The sequence below is a fragment of the Gorilla gorilla genome, chromosome 14, assembly GCF_029281585.2.
Source record: "Gorilla gorilla gorilla isolate KB3781 chromosome 14, NHGRI_mGorGor1-v2.1_pri, whole genome shotgun sequence".
In the NCBI taxonomy this organism is placed as follows: domain Eukaryota; kingdom Metazoa; phylum Chordata; class Mammalia; order Primates; family Hominidae; genus Gorilla; species Gorilla gorilla.
In genome coordinates, this window is record NC_073238.2 from 42,988,933 (window position 1) to 43,011,731 (window position 22,799).

A 22,799-nucleotide genomic window follows, 5' to 3' on the forward strand; every position below is an offset into this window, starting at 1 on the left:
GGTTTTGTGTTAAATAAGGCGATGTACCTACAAAAGCACACTGCACATCTTAAAATGCCGTACAAACCGTAGATGTTTATTAATAAACCGGAGTCCGTGTCTTCCCTCCCCTCAGGCACGTCTCGTCCCGACCTCTCCCTCCTCTCAGCCCACACCCTTACTGCGCCCTTGGCCCTGGGTCCCTTGGGATTGCAAGCGTGGGAGCCTCGGCCCCGCGCAGCTCCCTCCGGCGTCCCGCGCCCTCCTTCCTTCCTCGCCAGGACGGACGCACTTCCGGCGGATGTGGGGGCCAGCCCTCGGAAACGGAAGTGAGCGGCGGGGTCGACTGACGGTAACGCGGCAGAGAGGCTGTTCGCAGAGCTGCGGAAGATGGTGAGTGGGTACCCGGGCGGCCGGAGTTCCACGCGGGCTCGGGACCGTGGCTCGGCAGAAACAGGCAGTCGCCTCCCAACCCGTCCCCGGTGGCGGCGGCGGCGGCGGCAGTGTGGGGCTGAGGCCGGCCTCAGGCGCCGTAATCTGTCGAGTCACGGGGTTTGGGTGGGTCGTGGCTGTCGCCGGCGCCCGGCACTAGTCCCACTAGCAGCGCTTCGGCTTCATCCTGCTCCTCTTAGCTCGGTTTGCGCCCTTCCATCTCTTAGACCCCAGCAGGCCCAGACCTCCTCCCCTTACTTGGCGCAGAAGTGGAAAAGGCAGCCGTGAAAGTGCAACGTTCTGTGGGGTGGCGCTGGCGACCCTTTCCTTGAGGAGTAACCTCTGGGAGCCCACAGCTCTCAGACTCCTCATCTCCCCCAGCCCCCGCCCTTGTAACTGCCTGGTAAACAACCCACAACTATAGGTCGCATTTGTGTAACGCAGCTTTGCTCTACAAACTTTTTTGAGAGCTTGTAGTGTGCTAGATGTTAGAGGGGAAAAAATCAGACAGTTGCTATTCCCTGTTTGCCAGTATCGTTAGTATATCTCCTCCCTCCTTCTCCTCCCCACCACTTTCTCTTTCTTTTTAACTTAGAAGTTGTGGTATTTGAGAAGAACACTGAGTCACCATTGCCACAGACTCTGATATCGGTACTGCTGGTAGGCCATCCATCCAAATCTAGAAAGTTTCTATTGGTAAATACTGCTAATCGTTATTTAAAAAGTCTTTTAGGCACTCTCAAATATAACTAGTAGTTAGGTTTCCTAGATTTGCCTTTCTCGGCTCCTTCCTTTATTAGAAACAGCAAGTACTAATCCTGATATTTTACAGAAGGAAATTGGGAAAAATGACAATAACAGAATCCAGAAGTCAGAATTCACCTTTTCTTTGTGCGTTGAAACCTTGTTACTTTACAATAAAGCAGTCCAGAAGGAGGAGAATGTTCATATAGGGAAGTAATAGAAGATACATTTGGAAAGCAACAATCACACATCTCTGCTGAAGGCCCCCATCCTCTGGTGGTTCAGCAATCTTCTGACTTTATGATGGTGTGAAATCCATACACAGTCAGTAGAGGCCATATTTGAGTACCAATACAGCCATTCTGTTTTTCACTTTCAGTACAGTATTCAATAAATTACATGAGATACCCAGTACTTTTTAATAAAGTAGGCTTTGTATTAGATGATTTTGGCCAACTGTAGGCTAGTGTAAGTGTTCTGAGCACATTTAAGGTAGGCTAGGCTAAGGCCTGATGTTTAGTAGGTTAGGTGTGTTAAATGTGTTTTTGACTTTTGACATTTTCAATTTAAGATGGATTTATTAGGAAGTAACCCCATCATAAGTCAAGGAGCATTTGTAGTCCTGGTAGGAGTTCAGCTCCTTGGTGCAGATGAGTAAACAAGGCCAGAGAGGTTGGTGCTTTGCTGGCAGTCACAAAGTAGGTTAGTGGCAGTCCACACTAGAGTCCAGATTCTTTTCCTCGTCCACCATGACTTCTTGTATGTAGGGGAGTTGGAACCTATTATGCAGGTTCTTTAGGTCCAGGCTAAGGAGTCTGAACTTTGTGCTTCAGACATCGATGAACCAACAAAGATTTTATATCAGTTTTGTTGGAGGAGGTTTCATGCTTGAGGAAAACCTTGATATACAGAACTGGAAAATGGGTGAGTCTAAAGGCAGCAAGACCCAGTAGAATGCTGTGAAGTTATCCATGTGTGATAGGCTGGGCTAGAGTGGTATAATGAAGAAACCCTGCAAAGGATAAAATACCTGACTAAATCAAATATACAAACGAATTAAGAAATCAGTTAAAAAGCTGACTTCTCAGAATATTTTCTTCTAGAATAATATAAAATTTGATACTAAAACTACCTGTAGCTGTTTTACATTTTTCTGCAGAATCACAGGGATATTGGACTTGAGCAACAAGTGATTTAAAGTTAACGTCTTGGGCCATGCATGCTGGCTGACACCTGTAATTCCAGCACTTTGGGGGGTGCTGAGGCAGGAAGATCGCTTGAGCACAGGAGTTTGAGACTAGCCTGGCCAGCATAATTGAGACCTCATCTCCGCAAAAAATAAAAAAATTAGCCAGGCGTGATGTTGCACGCCTGTAGTCCCAGATATTTGAGAGGCTGAGGCAGGAGGATCGCTTGAACCTGGGAAGTCTAGGCTGCAGTTAGCCATGATTGCTCGACTGCATTCCAGCCTGGATGACAGAGCAAGACCCTATCTGAAAAAGTAAATAAATAAATAAATAAAGTTAGCATCTCATGCTTTGCCTGTTGTAACACCACGTTTTCTTTGCTTGTTTAATATATTTTCATAAGCTGAAGCCCCGGGAGGTAGACATGTATCTTCAGTATCTAGCAGAGTACCTGACACATAGTAGATGGCTAATAAGTATCTGGTGATTGCGCATTTCACAGTAGCGTAGGGTAATAATACTCCAATACCAAATGCACTGTCTTTTTTACTTTGTTTTATACTATCCTGATTAGATACACATAGTTTTTATAGGTAGTGCTATCTTCATATAGAAAGCAAACACTTTCTGAAATTCCCTTTTTTTCCCAGCTTCTCTACTTTTCTTTATCCATCCTGTCTGTTAATCCCATTTCTGTGTTGTTTCTCCTTGTCCTCAGGGAATAGTATTCCCGAGGATGCTGTCTTCAACTTTTTTATTCTGTGTTATACACTCTAACCTAAGGGAGCGGTTTTTCCAGGGGAAACAAATTCAATCATGCCATAACCTTTCAGAGGCTTTCAGTTTTGGAATAAAACCCACATTTCTTTGCACGTAAGACGTTTCACTTTTGTATTTCATCAGCCTTTACTTCTGCCTCACTGGAAACATATTTAGCCAGTTATCTCAGACTACCTGAAGCTTGTTCATTTATATTTTCTTGCCTTTATTCATGTTATTTTTTCCTGGAATGCCTTTCAAACTGACAGCATTCAGAGATCACCTCAGGAATCCTTCCCACTTTTAAATTTGGTATTTTCATTGTACCATGTGTGTCTCTATCATATCATAATGTTTAAGGCTTGCTGTAATTGTCTAGTCTGGACTTTTTGAGGGGCTCTTATTTTTCTGTCTCCTACTTAAACAATATTTTTGACACAGCTGTCTGGGTGTGTGTTTAAATTTTTTTTCTATTTAATAATGTTTTTTATTTGTGTTGTAGAATGCCAGAGGACTTGGATCTGAGCTAAAGGACAGTATTCCAGTTACTGAACTTTCAGCAAGTGGACCTTTTGAAAGTCATGATCTTCTTCGGAAAGGGTATATGGGGGAGTTATGACTTTGATTTTGTTATGTTTCTGTGAATTTTCACAGTATTCTTTAAGTATTTTGATAGGCTATACGTGTGTATTTAGTTGGCAGATGGCAAGTAATATACCTTATATGGGGTGCAGAGGGGAAGAGGCTTAGATATTTTCTGTAGTGGAAGAGGTGTCTCATCAAAGTAGTAGGTTCCCAATTAGAGCGTCCTCCTAGGCAGTGGTGCCCATTAGCATGATTTGGTAGGATTCTTTTTATTTATTTTTTTGCTACTGATAACTTAGCCATTTGCCTTCTTGTCTTAACTATTAGAGTAATTCGCTTTTCTTTGGGAGGCACTAGAACATAGCAGTTGAGAGATTAAACTCTGGATTCAGTCGGCCTGGGTTTGGATCGTGGCTCTGCTATTTACTAGATGTGTGCCTTTGGACAAATCACATAATTAATGTCTCAGTGTCCTTACGGATAGAATAGGCCTAATAATAGTCTGTATCTTCTTTTGAGGAATAAATGAGTTAATACCTGAAAAATATTTTAAATAGTACCTGACATTAGAAGCACTCAGTATGTATTGGCTACCATTTTTTTTCTTTTCTGGCTTTAGCATGCAGTTATGCCATGTTTGTGATTTCCTTTTTGTTTCTGTATGTTTAGGTCTCAGTTTCTGGTACTAGACCATACTCTTTGCAGGTCACTTTTCTGCTTAATAAAATAAGGATAACAACCTTTCCCCCTATAAACATTTTGTGTTTTGAATTTTTGAATTTTACATCTAATTTTAAAGTATTTACTCTTATTTTTTGTTTATTTATTTATTTTTTGAGATGGCATTTTCCTCTTGTTGCCCAGGCTGGAGTGCAATGGCGCCATCTCCCCTCATCGCAGCCTCCGCCTCCCGGGTTCAAGTGATTCTCCTGCCTCAGCCTCTTGAGTAGCTGGGATTACAGGCATGTGCCACCATGCCCAGCTAATTTTGTATTTTTAGTAGAGACGGGGTTTCTCTATGTTGGTCAGGCTGGCCTTGAACTCCTGACCTCCAGTGATCCGTCCATCTCGGCCTCCCAGAGTGCTGGGATTACAGGTGTGAGCCACTGCGTCTGGCCGTAATTTACTCTTATTACAATAGAATGGCATTCTAATGCTGGTGTCTGAGTACAAATATAATCCCTCATTACAGACTTTCAATTTTGTAGTAAAAAAAATGCAGCATATAGCCTGTGAAATTGGAGATATAATTTGATATTTATAATCAAGTTGATTGGCTAGGCAGTAACTAAGGTCTGAAGATTTTTTTCCCCCCACATGAAATGTTCCTTCTTCTTCCTGATTGGAGTGGGGCAGGACCATTTTCAAAACCCACTTCCTGGATAATGTTTTGTAAAAAGACAATATTCAATAAACAATTGTTGCAGGGTTTCTAAGGTTTTTATTAGCTTTAAAATCCTGGTTTGGATAATAAGGTAGTCATCTTTATATAGCTAGAGTGATAAAGACCAGTGGCCTGGTTCTAGTTGTGCCTTACCTAACATACTTTATACATAGTAGGTGTTCAGTAAATGTTAAACCTATTGTTCAACATGTTTATTAAAGATATATTAAATATTGAATGTGTTAGACCTGAAGGGAATAGGCTTAGATAGTTTATATAGTGCAAGAAGTACCTCATCAGAGTAATAGCAATAAACATACATTCATTAAATTTCTTCTAGATGTAGCACCAGATTTTGGCAAGTTTTCCCTAGCGATTGAAGTCTTGACCACCAATGTCTATAACGGATACATTCTTACATTATTATATATACTTTTTTTTTTCCTTTTGGTGTGTAGGTCTATGAATTTTTAGCGCATGTATCAATTCCTATGACTGTCACCACAATCAAGATACAGAATAGTTTTGTCACCCCAAAAAACTCTCTCATGCCATCCCTTTATAGATATGATTTTGAGCTCTGGGTATTGAGTGATATTTAATCTCCTCTAAATGTTTTTTTTTTTAATGTCCTTTCAGTTTTTCTTGTGTGAAAAATGAACTTTTGCCTAGTCATCCCCTTGAATTATCAGAAAAAAATGTAAGTATATTATTGTGTCCTTATTTTTATCTTCTAATAGATAAATACTTTTACTAATATTGGTTTCATTTTATTAAAACAATTTTCGTACTGAGGATTTTCCCATGAAGAATATGAGGCGTTATTTTCAAACCCCTTGTAGGATAGACTTAAAAATTACACTGCTCCTCTAAAGCTCCCTTTCTATGCATCCTTCCCTGCCTTTTTAATGTACGTCTCCAAAGGGTGATCCACTTCTGCATTCCTCTCACAGGAATTTTCTCTTTCGATAATGCTGTTTCTTTTATATTTTTCCTGCCATTTTTGCTGTTGAGTTCCAAGTTCATATCTCTAGTTTTGACCTCTTTCTTAAGTCCTGCATCTCCGAGTTACTGTAGGACACAGCCACTAGGCACAGTAGGTACTTTGATGAATATGACATAATCCCCATCCTTAAATAACTTAAAATTTAATGAGGAAGACAAGCAGTGGGTAGGAGAAGGCTTCGTAAAGTGCTAGAGAAGACCAAGGATGTGACAGCCACCTGTGCTTAGGGCTTTTTTGGAAGGCTTTATAGAAGAGGAGGGACCTTTGAACAGTTTTAGACCAGAAAGTTTACTCCTAAAGAGAGGATAGCATGTATACATGTCCAAAACACAACTTAAAGGATTCTTAAATAAACATTTAGAGGAAGAAGAAAAAAGTTTCTGACTACTTGGGGAAGATGATGCAGTTGTTAGGTAACAGAAAACTGATCTGTATTTTGTTTTTGTTGTTTGTTTGATTCGCTTTCTAATAAGAGGATAGGTCTGCCTATAAGAAAGAGTAGAACGAATAATGTAATTATGAAATTGAAGTTCAAATTAGATGAGAAAAATAAAAAAATTCCTCATCGATTTAAGTGAATTCAGGTTTCAGGTGCAGAAGTTGACAGCCCAGAGTACACTTATAAGTATGTGAGTATGATTATAAAAGCACAGTTGATCATCTTTGAGAACTAATTGGAGAAATGAAAATTGGTTGTAGATGGATACGTATTCCACTTTTGTATAAAGGATCTAACTGAAAAATAAGATTGTCTGTGGTAACATTGATCCCTGAAACCGTTTCTTAAGTGGACTATTGAGTGAGCTGTGAGCATTTAATAGAGTAAGCAGTGATCATCAGCATCTGAATGAACTCAGCAAATTAATTTTAGTTCACTCTTTTACTCAGTTGCCAAATGGGTCAGTCAAGGGATCAAATTATCTGACAAGGGATAAGATTGAGGATTATATGGTGGATTATTAACCGAGTGAAAGTAGTGTAGGGTAAAGTATATGAGGTTGGTAACTGTACCCAGAGAATGGTGATTAGGGAATAGTCAATTTGGAGTGAATATTTTGATAGGGCTTTTTGGCCTCTGTCTACATCTTAGGTAGTCAGGTGGACACATAGGAAGGATAAGTATTTTTCAAGGACTTGTGGGCAACCAAAGAAAGAATGTATATTAGGTTTTTGGAAAAAAGGTTGAGAAGGATAGTTCATTCTGTTGAATAATTGAACTATATCATGGTGATAAAATAGACCAAAGTATAGACCAAAATTTAAGGAAAACATTTATAGAGGTGAGTGTGAAGTTCTGCGTTTGGATTCAAAAAATGAATTCTACACCTTTGGGCAGGGTATAGTGACTTGCTCTGTAAAACTTGACTATTTTAATTGACTGTATACTCACTATAAGCCAGCAGATTACGTTAGTTACTAAAAAGAAAGGTTAATGCAGTCTTGGGCTTTGTTAATAAGATGGGGCTCAAATCAAGGGAGATTATATTATTTTCCTGTGTATTAGTCTGGCTATTAGATTTGGAATATTGGTTTAGTTCTAAGCAATACATATTAAGAGAAACTGACAAATCTGAGTGAGACTGGCTGGAACTGTGAAGAATCTAAAAACTTCAGAGATCTTTTTGAGACTTACATCTACTGCATCTCTTCTTCTTTAATCATTTAGCCAGCTAATGGCAGTCTCACTCTTTATGTGACTCTTACTGTCTATTATAAATCCTTCAGCATGGATTGTGTAGTTGAACTATGTGGGCACCCCACTTTGCTAAGTAAACTTGGGGCATATTGCTTAATTTTCTTTAAGCCTTAGTCTTCTCATCTGGAGTTAGTAATAGCCCATCCTTGGCATATTGCTGGCCTCTAGTAGCTCTGCATGATTGGGAGCTTCAGTGGTGATAGTGATGGAAGATGGCCATCATCATTTGTACCAGTCGTTCTCAACTAGGGGAGGATCATCCTCCTGCCCCCTACAAGGGAACACTTGGCAAAGTCTGAGGACATTTTAGGTTGTCACAAGTGGTGCGGTGGGTGGGGGGATGTAATATTGGCATCTATGGGGTAGAGGCCAGGGATGCTGCCAAACATCCTACAGTACACAGGACAGCCTGCCACAGTGAAGAATTATCTGGCCCAAGAAATCAGTAGTGCGGAGGGTTGAGATACATACATAATGTCTTCCAAACTGGATTATAATCTCCAAGGTAGGCTGTTCAGTTTTGTTGTGTGTTGCCACAGAGCCTAATTTTGCACACGGTTGCTAACTTACATGTTGATTGATAATTACAGTATTAATATCACATTACAAGATGGCTGTATTCATCAAAATTTACATAAATTGAATTTTTATACATAAAATTACATTTACTGCTGGGTGTGGTGGGGTGTGCCTGTAGTCCCAGCGGCGTGGGAGGCTGAGGTGGGGGATTGCTTGAGCCTGGTAATTTGAGGCTATAGTGCTCTATAATCGTGCCTGTGAATAGCCACTGCACTCCAGCCACATAGCAAGACCCGTCTCTTAAAATAAAATTGTATTATCATGAGGATAAGCCAATATTTAAAGCAAACCCTTCACTTAGAACTTCAGATCATATACCCATAATAAAATACTGCAGGTTTTCCCTAAGGACCATCTGTCAAAATTTGCTGTGTAAAGCTAAAGTAATTAAAAAGCATTTGGTTAGTCACCTTACTTTCAAACTTCATAGTCATATCCCAAGTAGGTGCTAATCTCTCAATAGATTTTTGATCAAAATGACCTTTTTGATTACTATTAGAAGACAATGTTATCAAGAGAGTAGCGTGTAATAAAAAATGACAAAAAATGACTTTACCTCATTATAATCACCTTAGCTCAGACAAATCTTTGTAACAGTCTGTTTGCATATTACATTCACTATCCTTAGGAGTCATTTTTGGAAACTGTTTTAGAATCCATGAGTCAAGTCGATTCATTTTGCCTGAAATACATTAAGTTATGGCCAAAGTTCCCTAAATGTAATATCAGTACTTAGTGAAAGTATGATCCAGGAAAAATTGCTGATTAGTACCCAATACAAATTGAATAAACTTTTGAGAGATGTTTGTTTTTCCCCTGAGGCAAGTACCAAAAATAAGTGGAGTTTAAACATAGTTTAATTAACAGGATGATTTAGTGATCGGATTATTTCTTTTGCTGAATCCTTTTAAATATATGCCTTCATACTTAGAAATTAACTATTTTTGTCAGTGGATGTGACATTTTCTGGATCTCACATTACACCTTTGCTAGTTTTGCAGTACTTTTAATCAAAAGCGCTAAAATATGATTATGTCTTGTAAATCTACTTTTGAATAGGAGACACGTTCCTTTACTTTTATAAATTTAGAATTTTGGTAGTAGTTTTACTCTGGTAAAAGTACACCTGCATGCTAAATGAAATATAGACATATGTAGTCTAAAATTTATCAGAAAAAATTACTAAAAATACTTAGTTTTTATTACAGGTATGGATATTAAAATTCTTCATCTAACTATTGTGTTATATATATGCCACTGCTAACTGTTTTGAAAGCAGAGTATTGAGTGTAATGTTTAAAATTACATTGTCTTTTGTAGTTCCAGCTCAACCAAGATAAAATGAATTTTTCCACACTGAGAAACATTCAGGGTCTATTTGCTCCACTAAAATTACAGATGGAATTCAAGGCAGTGCAGCAGGTGAGTTGATGGATCTCTGTTGCATATGTGTCGATATCATTCATGAGGACTCTTCTGTTTTCATAACAGCTATTTATACCTTATCTATCTTACAACCTATTCTACTTCCCTCCCCCTTTTTAGGGTATGACCTTGATTTCTCCTTCATAGAGGGAAAAAAGAAGTCATTAAATGGAAAACTTCAAATTACAGGCTCAGTGTCTGAAAACTTACCTGCATCTGCTTTCATGTTTTTCTGGGTTTTTTTTTTTTTTTTTAATGTATTACATTGAATTTGAGATCCCTCTAAGAATATCCAAGTGGAGGTGTCAAGTATACAATTTGTATATAGTTGAATATACCTGTTGCTAAGGAATAAGTACTTGGAAAATGTCCTTCCAATTATGTAAGAACCGCCCTCCTACCTGTGCTTTGGATTCTATCCTGTTACATTACTTCAGGAAAATCCCTTTATCAATGATGCCTTCTCAAGCTGATATCTTTAACCTCTCTCTGCTTGCTCTGTCTCAGCAGTAGCATTTGAACCGCTGTTGTCTTTTAAAACAAAAAAAAATTGTATCAATTTCAAATTCCTTTATAGTAACTTGTCTCTCATTGAGTGTGCTTTTGCTTCTTTAAAAGTTGTCTACATTTGCTTTCTATACTTCTTTCCCTCCTATTTATTTAACCCACTGTTTCTGTCTCCCATGACACCAATGAAACTGCTCCTGAACAATGTGGACATTTTTACCTTCACTTTACTTCATCTCCCTGTAGTATTTGACACTAATAATGGCTTCTTCCTTTTTCCCTTGGCTTTTATGTTTTTACTTTGTATTTATTTTTTTGATACAGGGTCTCATTCTGTCATCCAGGCTGGAGTGCAGTGGTATGATCATAGCTCACTGCATCCTCAAACTCCTGGGCTCAAGCAATCCTCTTGCCTCACTCTCCTGAGTAGCAGGGACTACAGTCACATGCTACCTCGCCTGGCTAGTTTTAAAAATTATTATTTGTAGAAACAGGCTCTTGCTATGTTGCCTAGGCTGGTCCTAAACTCCTGGCCTCAAGCTATCATGCCACCTCCTTGGCTTTTAGAACACCACACTTTCCTGATGTCCTCCTTTCTGAATCCTTGTTCTCAGGTGTCTCTGTGTGGGTTCCATTTGTTTTGCCTGTTTCCTAAAATGCCAGTTTTGTTAGTGCCCCATCTCTAGTCCTTTCCTGACCCTATTTCCTACTTGTTGCTTTAGTTATCAATTATATGTTGATGATTCCAACTGGGCGTGGTGCCTCACACCTGTAATCCCAGCACTTTGGGAGGCCAAGGTGGGTGGATCGCTCAAGCTCAGGTGTTCAAGACCAGCCTGGGCAACATGGCAAAACCCCATCTCTGCAAAAAAAAATACAACAAATGTGCCAGCCGTGGTGGTGCACACCTATAGTCCCCGCTACTCAGGAGGCTGAGGTGGGAGGATCATTTGAGCCTGGGAGTCTTGCAGTGAGCCGAGATCGTGCCACTACACTCCAGCCTAGGTGACAGAATGAGACTCCGTCTCAAAAAATAAAATATGTTGATGACCCCCAAGTTACAATTCTCATGAGCTATAAACCTATAGGTTTTTCCAATTGGAAAGCCCAATTGGAAGTCCCACAGGCACCTCCAGTTTTACATGGACAAGTACAGAATAACTCATAATCCCATAATCCCCCACATACTCCTTATCCGATATGAATAGGTTTCTGCCTAAGGCAGAAATTGGATAATTAGCCTTGGTTATGTCACCTAGCACCCATCCTAACCTCTTCCCCTGCTCCCCCAAATCATTCAGTTTATTACTTGCTCTCCCCACCATTGCTACTATGTTGGTCCTTGCCCCTGTCAGACTTCATCTGGATTACTGCAACACTCATCCCTGCTGCCCCTCCAATCCTTGTTAAGACTCTAATCAGAATAATCTTTGTAAAACACAGATTTGATTATGTCATTCCCCTCACTTTACCCTCAAAATAAAAATAAAACCCAACACTTAGTGTGGCTCTGTCCATGAATTGGCTCCTTGCTTCCCACCACACTTCTTATCCTCTTAAACTACTTGCAGTTTCCTAATTCATTAGGTTCTTTCACTGTTAGGCGTTTGCACACATTTCTCCTACTGGTGCAGATTCCTTTCTCTGACCTAGCTAAATTGTCTTTTTCAATAAATTTCTATTGGCCAAGGAGGGTGGCTCATGCCTGTAATCCCAGCACTTTGGGAGGCCGAGGCAGATGGATCACCTGAGGTCAGGAGTTCAAGACTAGCCTGGCCAACATGGTGAAACCCCATCTCTACTAAAAATACAAAAATTAGTCAGGCCTGGTGGCACGTGCCTGTAATCCCAGCTACTCGGGAGGCTGAGGCAGGAGAATTGCTTGAACCCAGGAGACAGAGGTTGCAGTGAGCCAAAATCACACCATTGCACTCCAGCCTGGGCGACAAGAGCAAAACTCCATCTCCAAAAAAAATAATAATAAGATAAATTCTACTAATACTATCAATTGTATTTGGCTAAGTCATTCTGGAAGCTACTCGTTTTCCAAAGATAAAGCTCTTAAAAAACATGGTTTTGAGTAACCTAGGGTTGAATCTTGGCTTAGCCGGGCATGGACTCAATATTATTATCAATATTCCAGACACTGTTATCATGAATATTATAGAAGGGCAAAGGGAGCCCAGATCAGGAAATAGGTTAACCCTCTAGAAGAAACAATAAAAGGAATCTCCCAGAATGGGTAAGATAGTGAGCCATCTGCTGGGAGCAAGATGTCAGTCTCTGAAAACACTGGGAGCCACAGACCTAAGTCCATCAGGGAATCAGGCTGTGACTGCAGCCATCTACTAGTCTTAAGAACTTGAGTAAGCTGGAGAACTTTCTGAACCTCAGATTTTTTAATTTAATGTGAAATAAGGAGAACAGTAAGAGTAGCATAGGATTATTCTGAAGATTAAATGAAATCACGTTTGGCACAAAATTGTTAGCTTCCCTTTTTATTTTCCTCTTACTCAGATTTCAACTACAGATTGCTCAAATTCTGGATTTAAGTTTTTAATACTATTTGATCCAAATATCTTTGCCCAGAATTCTCTCTCTTTTTTTTTTTCTTATCTCTATACTTTTGCAGTTTTGGGTTGTCAAGATGTATAACAGCTGCCTGCTCCTCCCTGCTTTTGATGCATTCTTAGGACTACTCTGATCTAACTACCAGACCCCTTGCTGTCTGGTTTAATTTACAGGTTCCTATTTTTGTTTCTTCCTCTTCCTCCCACTTCCTTTTTTTTTTTTTTAGGTTTGACAATCTAGAGAAATTTTTCCACACTATAAAGATTTTAAATATCTCTATAGAACATTAGTAATTGAAAATAATATATTTAGTCTGGATACATTTTGTTGGGGGTGGGGGGAATGTGAGAAACTGCCCTTTTAGATTCTAACGGTGTGATTATCTTTAAAATACTACTATCATTTAGTCAAAGACCACCTATTTTGGTAGTCTCTGGGAATATCTAAAATTATCTGCATTAGCTGGGCTTGGTGACATGGACCTGTAATCCCAGTTTTAGTGGGAGGATCACTAGAGCCCAGGAGTTTGAGACCAGCCTAAGCAACCTATTGAGTTGGACTTTCTTCAGGAATTTGATCATCCTACATGTATCAGGAATGAGGCGTGATGTTAAGCTCTGGGATTTTGCATTTCATCACATGGTATGTGCCGTAGTTTTCCTGAGCAGAAGCAAAGCCTCAAAATACATGCACACCAGGTAGGATTATTGTTAATGAAAAGTATAATTTCAGTGTCTTTACAACTTAGTTTGTGTCTAAAATATGAACTAGTGTTTTTTTCCACTTGTTAAATTGATCTTGTATTTGGTTTTGCGAATTTTCAAACAGAATAAAGAACATGAAATTAGACTATATATTCTGTCATTTTCCCCTGAGTTTTTTCTAATCTTGTCCCTTCATACTTTTCCCCAAAGGTTCAGCGTCTTCCATTTCTTTCAAGCTCAAATCTTTCACTGGATGTTTTGAGGGGTAATGATGAGACTATTGGATTTGAGGATATTCTTAATGGTAAGTGTCATTCAGCACCTTTTTATGGAGCCCTTGTAATTTAAAAGGCAAACAGCTGCAAAAAGAATAGGCAAAATTCTTGTCTTCATGGAACTTACAGCTGATTGGGTTCACTTGTGTTTATTCATTGCATTAAGATAAAATTTAATGGTAGTAACTGTTCTTTAACTGTTTTTAAAAGTGAAGATTGGCTGGGTGCGGTGGCTCACGTGTAATCCCAGCACTTTGGGAGGCCGGGGTGGGCAGATCACCTAAGGTCAGGTGTTTGAGACCAGCCTGGCCAACATGGTGAAACCCTGTCTCTACTAAAAATATAAAAAGAAAAAAAGTGAAAATTATTTATGAAATTCTAAGAGTATATAGTCATTTCAGTCTAGTAATGGTGGTTATTCACTTCATGTCCTGAGCTTCAAGTGTAATATGTCAGTCTGATATTCCTAGGGTGACTTAAACAATGATAATTATTTCAGAATTCACATTGTTGGGATGTGACTGGTGTTGTTTTTGTTTGTTTAGTTTGATTTTGGGGTTTTTATGACTAGCATTTTAAACAACTGGAAGATAAATCTTTCTTTAAAAAGTAGCTCCCCCAAAAAGTAATTTTTGTACTTCTACAGGTGATAAATAGGAAAGAGGAATCTGTCTTTTTTTTTTTTTCAAGATGAAGTCTTGTGCTGTTACCTGGGCTGGAGTGCAGTGGCACAATCTCGGCTCACTGCAACCTCCGCCTCCCGAGTTCAAGCAATTCTCCTGCCTCAGCCTCCCAAGTAGCTGGGATTACAGGCGCCCATCACCACACCCGGCTAATTTTTGTATTTTTAGTAGAGACGGGGTTTTACCATGTTGGCCAGGCTGGTCTCGAACTCCTGACCTTGTGATCTGCCCGCCTTGGCCTCCCAAAGTGCTGGGATTACAGGTGTGAGCCACTGCACCTGGCCGAATCTGTTATTTTTAATAAAATTCCCTGAATAATTGTAAATGAATTTAAGTAAGAACAATATATGCAGCATCCTCTATTTTTTCTGGTCCTGAGGAAGATAAACAAATACAGTCCTGTCCAATGCTGCCTCTGCCCGTTATGCCCCAGCAGTGCAGGAGAAACAAAAATATCCAACAGGATTAAGTTTTATTAGTTTTGCTTGGCTGCTGATGTCCGGTAAGGAAATGCTGTGGACATAACAGAAGTCTAGTGAGCCTCCTTTGAGAATCTTCCCTGAGGGAGCATTTTGGATGCAGGAAAAGCTGGGATTCTTAAGCTTTTACATTGAACTTAGACCTTATTTAAAACTACTAAGGTGATAGTTCAGGCCTTTAGTTACAAAAGCATTCATTTAAAAATCTGCTTCTGTAATTCTGTTTAAAGAAAGGGAGAGGGACTTAGGAGCATTTATCTAGTCAGTCAAATATGTGTCAGGCACTGGGCTAGGCTCTGAATATACAGCTGTGAACAAAACAAATATCTGTGCTTTCAAATGGGGGAGATAAACACATAAACACAAATATACAATTTGATAATTCTAGGAATAAAAAGGATGTTTTTGGGTTGGGAGGGCACATACCTCTGGGAATACAACACAGAAGTGAATTTCTGAAAGAAACATGAAATCATTGACCTAGAAGTAGAGGGAGAGTATTTCAGACAGAAGAGATCAGTATGTTCAGGGTCTGTAACCTGAGAACAGCTGAAGAACTCTGAACGGTTTGAGATCTTACTCTACTTTGAAGCTAACTTGTTAGCCTGCCATGAATTCATGGATGCTGGCAGAAGACAAGAGACTCCTAAAGGACAGTTTCTTATTCATAGCAATAGCGTAGCCAGAGTATCAGCATTTCTTTTGGTTCCCTTAGCCCCACTTCCTATGGGGCAGCTAAGAAGAGGGTAAGGTGAAGCCTTGTACATTGAGTGTGTTACGTTAGAGGAGAGGAACTCCATGTTCAGGCCACCTCAGCCTTATAACTGGCAGTAAACCTGCCTGTCCTGTGCTGCTTTGTCTTATGAGGCTGAAACGGCTTTGGAAAGATAGCCTAGAACAAAGGCAGTTTAGTGTCCCTGCTCCCAGCTTGCAGAATGGAGAGACCAATAGAGAACTGTCTCCCAGCATACATAAGAGCACTTTAAGAAGGCCCATATGGCTGGCATGTTTTGAGCAAAGTAGAGAGTAGAATAAGGTTGAGATCAAAAAGCTCAGCAAGGAACAGATGAACCAGGGCCTACAGACCATGAAAAGAAGTTTAGAATTTCTTCAGAATGCAAAAAAAGGCCATTGAGCAGTTTTAAGTAAGGATGTAATGTGATGGAATTATATGTTTAAAAAGGTCACTAGCTGGCCGGATGTGGTGGCTCACATCCATAATCCCAGCACTCTGGGAGGCAGAGGTGGGAGGATCAGTTTAGCCAAGGAGTTTGAGACCAGACTGGGTAAGATGAGACCCTATCTCTACAAATTTTTTTTAAAAAATTAATTGGGCATAGTGGTGTGCAGCTGTAGTCCCAGGTACTCAGGAGGCTGAGGCAGGAGGATCACTTGAGCCCAGGAATTTGAGGCCACAGTGAGCAGGGATCACACCAGTGTACTCCAGCCTGGGCGACAGAGTGAAACCCTATCTCAAAAAAAAAGCCACTTGCTATCTTGTGGGCATCTTTTAAAATTCATTCCTTGTGTCTCTCTAAGGTAGCTGTTAGGAAAAATCACCTGTTTAGGTAGATTTTTTTTTTTTTTTTTTGAGACGAGTCTCACTCTGTCACCCAGGCTGGTGGCACGATCTCGGCTTACTGTAACTTCCACCTCCTGGGTTCAAGCGATTCTCCTGCCTCAGCCTCCCAGGTAGCTGGGATTACAGGTGCCCACGACCACACCTGCCTAATTTTGTATTTTAGTAGAGTCAGGGTTTCACCATCTTGGCCAAGCTGGTCTCAAATTCCTGACCTCCGGTAGTTCGCCCGCCTCAGCCTCCCAAAGTGCTGGGATTACAGGCGTGAGCCATCACGCCCAGCCAGGTAGATGATTTTTATCACAGTGAGACCACTGTATTTGGGGTAGTTTTTTTCTTGTGGGAACTGTTATTGCATAATATACGGATAACTTAGGGCTTCACCTTAGGGACCTGAATTAGCTGTTCCTTTCTGCCTCAAATAGTTTACCCTCATTTTTCAGATCCCAACCTAAATATTACTCAGAGTCCTCTGTTAACTACTGTTAGTCTATTCTTGCATTGCTATAAAGAAATACCTGAAGCTGGGTAATGTATAAAGAAAATTTATTTTGGCTTATGGTTCCTCAGGCTGTACAGGAAGCATAGTGCTGGTATCTGCTTCTGGTAAGGGCCTCAGGAAGCTTACAATCGTGGCAGAAGACAAAGGGGGGCCAGTGAATTATATGGCGAGAGGGAGCAAGAGAGTGAGAGGGGGCTGCCACACAGCTTTAAACAACCAGAACTTGTGTGAACTCAGAACAAGAACTCACTTATCCAGGGGGGTGGTGCTAAACCATTCATGAAGTATTCAACTCTATGATCCAGTTACCTCCCTACAGGGCCCACCTTCAACACTGGGAATCACATGGCTTTTTTTGTTTTGTTTTCTCTCTGTCACCCAGGCTGGAGTGCAGTGGCGCGATCTCTGCTCACTGCAAGCTTTGCCTCCCGGGTTCAAGCGATTCTCCTGCCTCAGCCTCCTGAGTAGCTGGGACTACAGGCGCCCACCACCACGCCTGGCTAATTTTTTGTATTTTTACTAGAGATGGGGTTTCACCGTATTAGCCAGGATGGTCTCGATCTCCTGACCTCGTGATCTGCCCACCTCAGCCTTCCAAAGTGCTGGGATTACAAGTGTGGGCCACTGCGCCTGGCTGGGAATCACATTTCCAACATGAGATTTGGAGGGGACAAACATCCAAACCATATCAACTACCTAATCTAAAGTAATCCCCGCTGTCACCCTGCCTTATATTAATTCTTTACATAACACTTATCTGATATTTTTCTTATTTATTATTTGTCCAACTTAAATATACGTGTTAGGAGAGCTGGAGATTTTTTTCTTGTTAACTGTTGTGTTCCCAGTACCTGATAGGGGGCTTGATCCATAGTTAAGGGTCATGTTAATCACATTCTTATCACCTTTGACACAAAACACAGTGTTAAGTCTATAATCAGAGAGTAGCTTGTTAATCTAAATACTGTGTAAAGACTGTGACAGTATTGGAGATGATGACTTTTTTGCCTGCTTATCAGTGAAGTACTTAGGCAAGTTAATTCTGTACATTTTACAAGATTAAGAAGGACGTATAAGGACACTAGTAGAATCAAAAATAGACTTTTTCTTAATGCTGGAAGGCGACTTTCATGTACTCTAATCCCGTAACTGGAAGATGAGTAAATGGAAGCTCACAGAGGCTCAGTCCTCACTCAGAGTCTCATGGCGAGCTTGTGGTACAACAGATGCAAAACCCGTCTCCACCAGTGCCTTGCTTACATGATATGCTGTCTTTTGGTGCAAGTGATTTATTTAATAAATGCATTTTATTAAAGAAGCTTTAAAAAGCAGGGTGTGGAGGAAAGTTTAGTTACATAAATGAGTATATTCTTTGTGCAAAAATTTGAAATATTACCATTGAAACTCAGATTTGCTGTAGTGACCCTCAATCCCATTTTTCTCGTTCCCTAATTACCAGCTGTTTTAGTTTGGTTTAGTCTGTCCTTCCAGACTGTTCTACGTGTCTTTCTATGTAGTCAAAAATATTGCCTTTTTTTTTTTTAAGTTGAGGTTTTGAGTGCCTTTTATATACACAGCAGTTTATTAATCTCCAGTCTCTTAGGAGGTCCAGTGAGGAAACACCCACATTGTACTGAACTGTTCCTCTTGGTAGCCACCATTATTATGTGCCGGGTTATTCATTTTTACAAAGTGATTTTACGATTTAGTTCATTAGGTTTTTATTCTGTTTCTAGTCCTATGTTGAGTAGAGGACAAAGAAAAAGTCTCTGTCTTTAGGAAGCTTACGCTTGGTATTAATTTTAAAAGTTCTTTTAGTTGTATAATCACAGTTAAAATAAGGCTTTTGTCTGACTCATCTGTAAACACAAAAGTGATGATTTTTAAAGGTTTTCTTTCTTAAGAATTCTTACGTTTGTGTGTATACAACAGGTCAGAAGACAATACAGATAAAACATTTTTGTGAATTAAGAGATTGTTTCCCGTCATGTGGGAAGCCACTAGAAAACTTAAGAACTTTGAAAAAAAAACTTTTGTCAATCTGTTTTTTCTTTTTAAATCCACTATTTTGAGATATTATTGACATACAATAAAGTACACCTATTTTTAAGTGTACAGTTCTGTGTGTTTTAATTAACATGGAGCCTGGTCTCCTAAATAGAGGAGTAGAATGTTTTCATTGCCTCACAAAGTTCCCTTGGTCCCTTTTCAGTCAGTCACCCCACCCCAGCCCCAGGCAATCACTGGTTTGTTTTCTATAACTTTAGGTTAGTTTTGACTCTTCTGGATTCTTATGTAAGCAGAATCATTGAATGTATCTCTTTTTTGAGAGTCTTTTAAAATGTTTGTTTTTGTTTGCTTTCAGATCCATCACAAAGCGAAGTCATGGGAGAGCCACACTTGATGGTGGAATATAAACTTGGTTTACTGTGATAGTGTGCTGTTCATGGAAACCGAGGGCTGCATCTTGTTTATAGTCATCTTTGTACTGTAATTTGATGTACACAACATTAAAAGTACTGACACCTGAGAATTTCTGCTCAAGTAGTATCAGTGATCATTTAAAATTTGGAGGGGTCTTTGGTTTACAGCCATGTGACAATTAAAAGCACTAAAGGGAGATTTATATTAAAACAGTAGCCTTTGTCTTTAAAAAAGTTGTTGCTGATGAATATTATAAAATGATCTACAGGTTTCAATTCAACCTGTTTCTAGGTTTTTTGTAAATTTAGTTTTGATTAAGCATTATAAGCATTTGAGTCTATAAACTTTATAGTAGCATCTTTCAGAATAAACATTTTTAATTGATTTCAGTGGCAACTCTCAAATTGATTACAATATGAGATATATCAGTATCGTCCATTAACACTCATAAGAATAATATTTACTGTGTCAGTGCTATTTTAGGATTATAGTTATTCTTTGATTCTTTCAGGTTGAAAAGTAGAAGTTCCAAGGTTTTGATTTCGGTCTGGTCTTTTAAGTGAAAAATTAAAGCAACCAGTAGATGTAGGTTAAACTTTTACTTCATAGACTTAATATGTAATTAATATATTGCCAAGCAACACTGTTAAAAGTAAAACTCATTTTTTCTTGTTCTTAATTTATATATTACAAGATACTGTAAGGTATTCTTTATGGAGTTGGTATATAAAAATTTACATTTTTAGAACATTAGTGAATGGGTCTTCTTTTACAATTAAAAGTATATTTTGATTATCAGTTTCTTAGGAACATCTTTGATTAGATAAATTACTGATTTGAAACATTTGGCAATGTCTAGAGACTTTTTGGAGTTACAACTTTGGGGTTGGGCTGCTACTGGCATCTAGTGGGTAGAAGCCAGGAATACAGCTAAAGATCCTAAAATGCACGGAACATAAGCATCAATTTATGGTCTTGTAACTAGTTGAAGACACTAAAGGGAAATGAATTTAAAACTCACAATTTATATTTGTACAGTAGCATTCTATGTCTTTAAAAAACTTACTTATGAACATTCTAAAACCATCTACATACAGTTTGCACTCTGCAACCAAGATCATTTGGTTCAAAATGTCAGTAGTTGCTAAAGTTGACAAACCTTGAGAAAAGTCAAGTACACTTAAAAAAATTTTTTTGAGACAAGGTCTCACTGTTGCCCAGGCTGGAGTACAGTGGCGAGATCATGGTTCATTGCAGCTGAGACTTCCCAGGCTCAAGCAATCCTCCCACCTCAGCCTCCCAAGTAGCTGGGAGTACAGGGGTGCATCTCCACACCTGGCTAATTTTTTATTTTTTTATAGAGACGGAGTCTCGCTATATATTGCCCAGACTGGTCTTGAACTCCTGGCCTCTAGTAATCCTCCTGCCTTGGCCTCCCCAAAGTGCTGGGATTACAGGCATGAGCCACTGCACCTGGCCCATTACACATTTTTAAAATAGATATCTTGCTCTTACCTATTAAGTTTAGAATCGTCTTTGCTAATACAGTGTTCTCCAGCCCACTTTACACTTAAATAATAAGAAAATGTAGAAATAATGATTCACTAATTGCTTCTACATATATTCTCTTTAATTAAGGAAGTTGGAGATTTCTTCTGTACCTTAAACCTAGGAATAATAGATAACCCTTTCTGACCAGTAGAGGGTACTATGTTTAAGAGTGTAGTTTAAATGGAAAATGTGAGGCTTTAATATAGAACTTGGTAATCACAAATAACACTTTCTGATGGTCTTTTTGCCTACTCTCTCCTCTTTTAACCTTTGTGTTTATACCAGTGGCCCTCACCCCTGGATGCTTATAGGAATCAGCTGGGAATCTTGAAGAAATTTTAGTGTCAGTATTTTAATCTCATAAATTCCAGTAGGACTAGTCTGAAATGGATCCCAGGAAGTATATTTTTTGAAAGCTCTCCAAACCTTTTAAATGAAACCTTTTATATGCTTTATTCCCTTTCTTTGCTTGCTCTGCCTTTGTGTTAGTGACAATTGCCAATTGCAATTCCCAGGTTGTGACCTGTGCTTCTGACCGACTGGTTGCAAATTGGGGTTCCCACTTTCCCTCTCCTTGGGTTCCATAATTTGCTAGGGCAGCTCATAGAACTCAGGGGAACACTTTACTTACATTTATCTATTTATTATAAAAGATATTGCAAGGGCTACAGATGAACAGCCAGATGGAAATGATGCATAGGGCAAGGTAAGGGGGAAGGTGCTAGGAGCTTCTATGCCCTCTCCTGGCACACCACCCTCCGGACACCTCCACGTGTTTACCAACCTGAAAGTTCAGGGGTTTTGATAGAAGCCTCATCTTGTAGGTATGACCAATTATGAACTTATTCTCCAATCACTCTCCCCTTCCCAGACGATGAGGTTGGTTGAATGGGGCTGTAGATTCCAAGCTTCTAGTCATGATATCACAGTCCTTGATTAAAATTTATTAATACTAAAAAGCATACCTAATGGCACAATCTAATTTTATATTAAGCCTTTTAATATATATGAGAACAAAGGAGTTGGTGGCTATTACCATCTGGAAGTGTTGGGGATTTGGTGTATAATTGAACACGCACACCACAGGATGGCTCTTTCGCTAAACACAACTTTTCACTCTACAGAATGTAAATAACTGGCTTATTACTTTTTCTTGATTTTGCCCTTTACCATGGGTGTTATCCCTTTTTCTGGAGGACAGGGAATACATCTCAGTGCTCTTCTACATTTTGTTATTCCTTTGTTTATTTTATTTTTTAGAGATGAGGTCTTGCTATGTTTCCCAGGCTGGAGTGCAGTGGGTATTCACAGGCATGATTATAGCTCACCAAAGCCTCGAACTCCTGGGCTCAAGTGATCCTCCTGCCTTACCTTCCTGAGTAGCTGGGACTACAGGTGTACGGCACCATGCCCCCAGCTTGTTATTTCTTTGAATGCAGACATTCAAGAATGAGAAAAACGATCTGAACAAGTGCTTTTGAAAAATGGAAGAACTATATGAAATATAATTCTTTCATTGGATTCTACAGTTGGATAAATGTGTTTATTCAACACATGAAATATAAGTTAAATATAAGTTAAAATCAACTCATCTCTTCAGAAGTGTGGCCAGAGTCAAATTTAACCAAATTTTGACCTGCTATTTCAATAAAACAAAATAAAAAATGCTGTGATACTTTGTTGGACTTACTTTCCTCATGACTTCAAAATTGAAATTCAATTTCCTTCATATACAAGAAATGCTTCAT

At 39.4% G+C, this 22,799-nt stretch overlaps 1 protein-coding gene across 1 annotated transcript; it reads left to right on the top strand.

The window, feature by feature from the left end:
* The first annotated feature begins 226 nt into the window (after positions 1–226).
* POMP (proteasome maturation protein) lies at positions 227–19,609 on the top strand. The gene is made up of 6 exons (XM_004054315.4): positions 227–372; positions 3,604–3,701; positions 5,710–5,770; positions 9,672–9,773; positions 13,769–13,862; positions 19,442–19,609. The coding sequence occupies exons 1-6, from the start codon at positions 370–372 to the stop codon at positions 19,507–19,509; spliced, it is 426 nt and encodes a 141-aa protein (XP_004054363.1). The 5' UTR covers positions 227–369; the 3' UTR covers positions 19,510–19,609.
* The last annotated feature ends 3,190 nt before the right edge of the window (positions 19,610–22,799 follow it).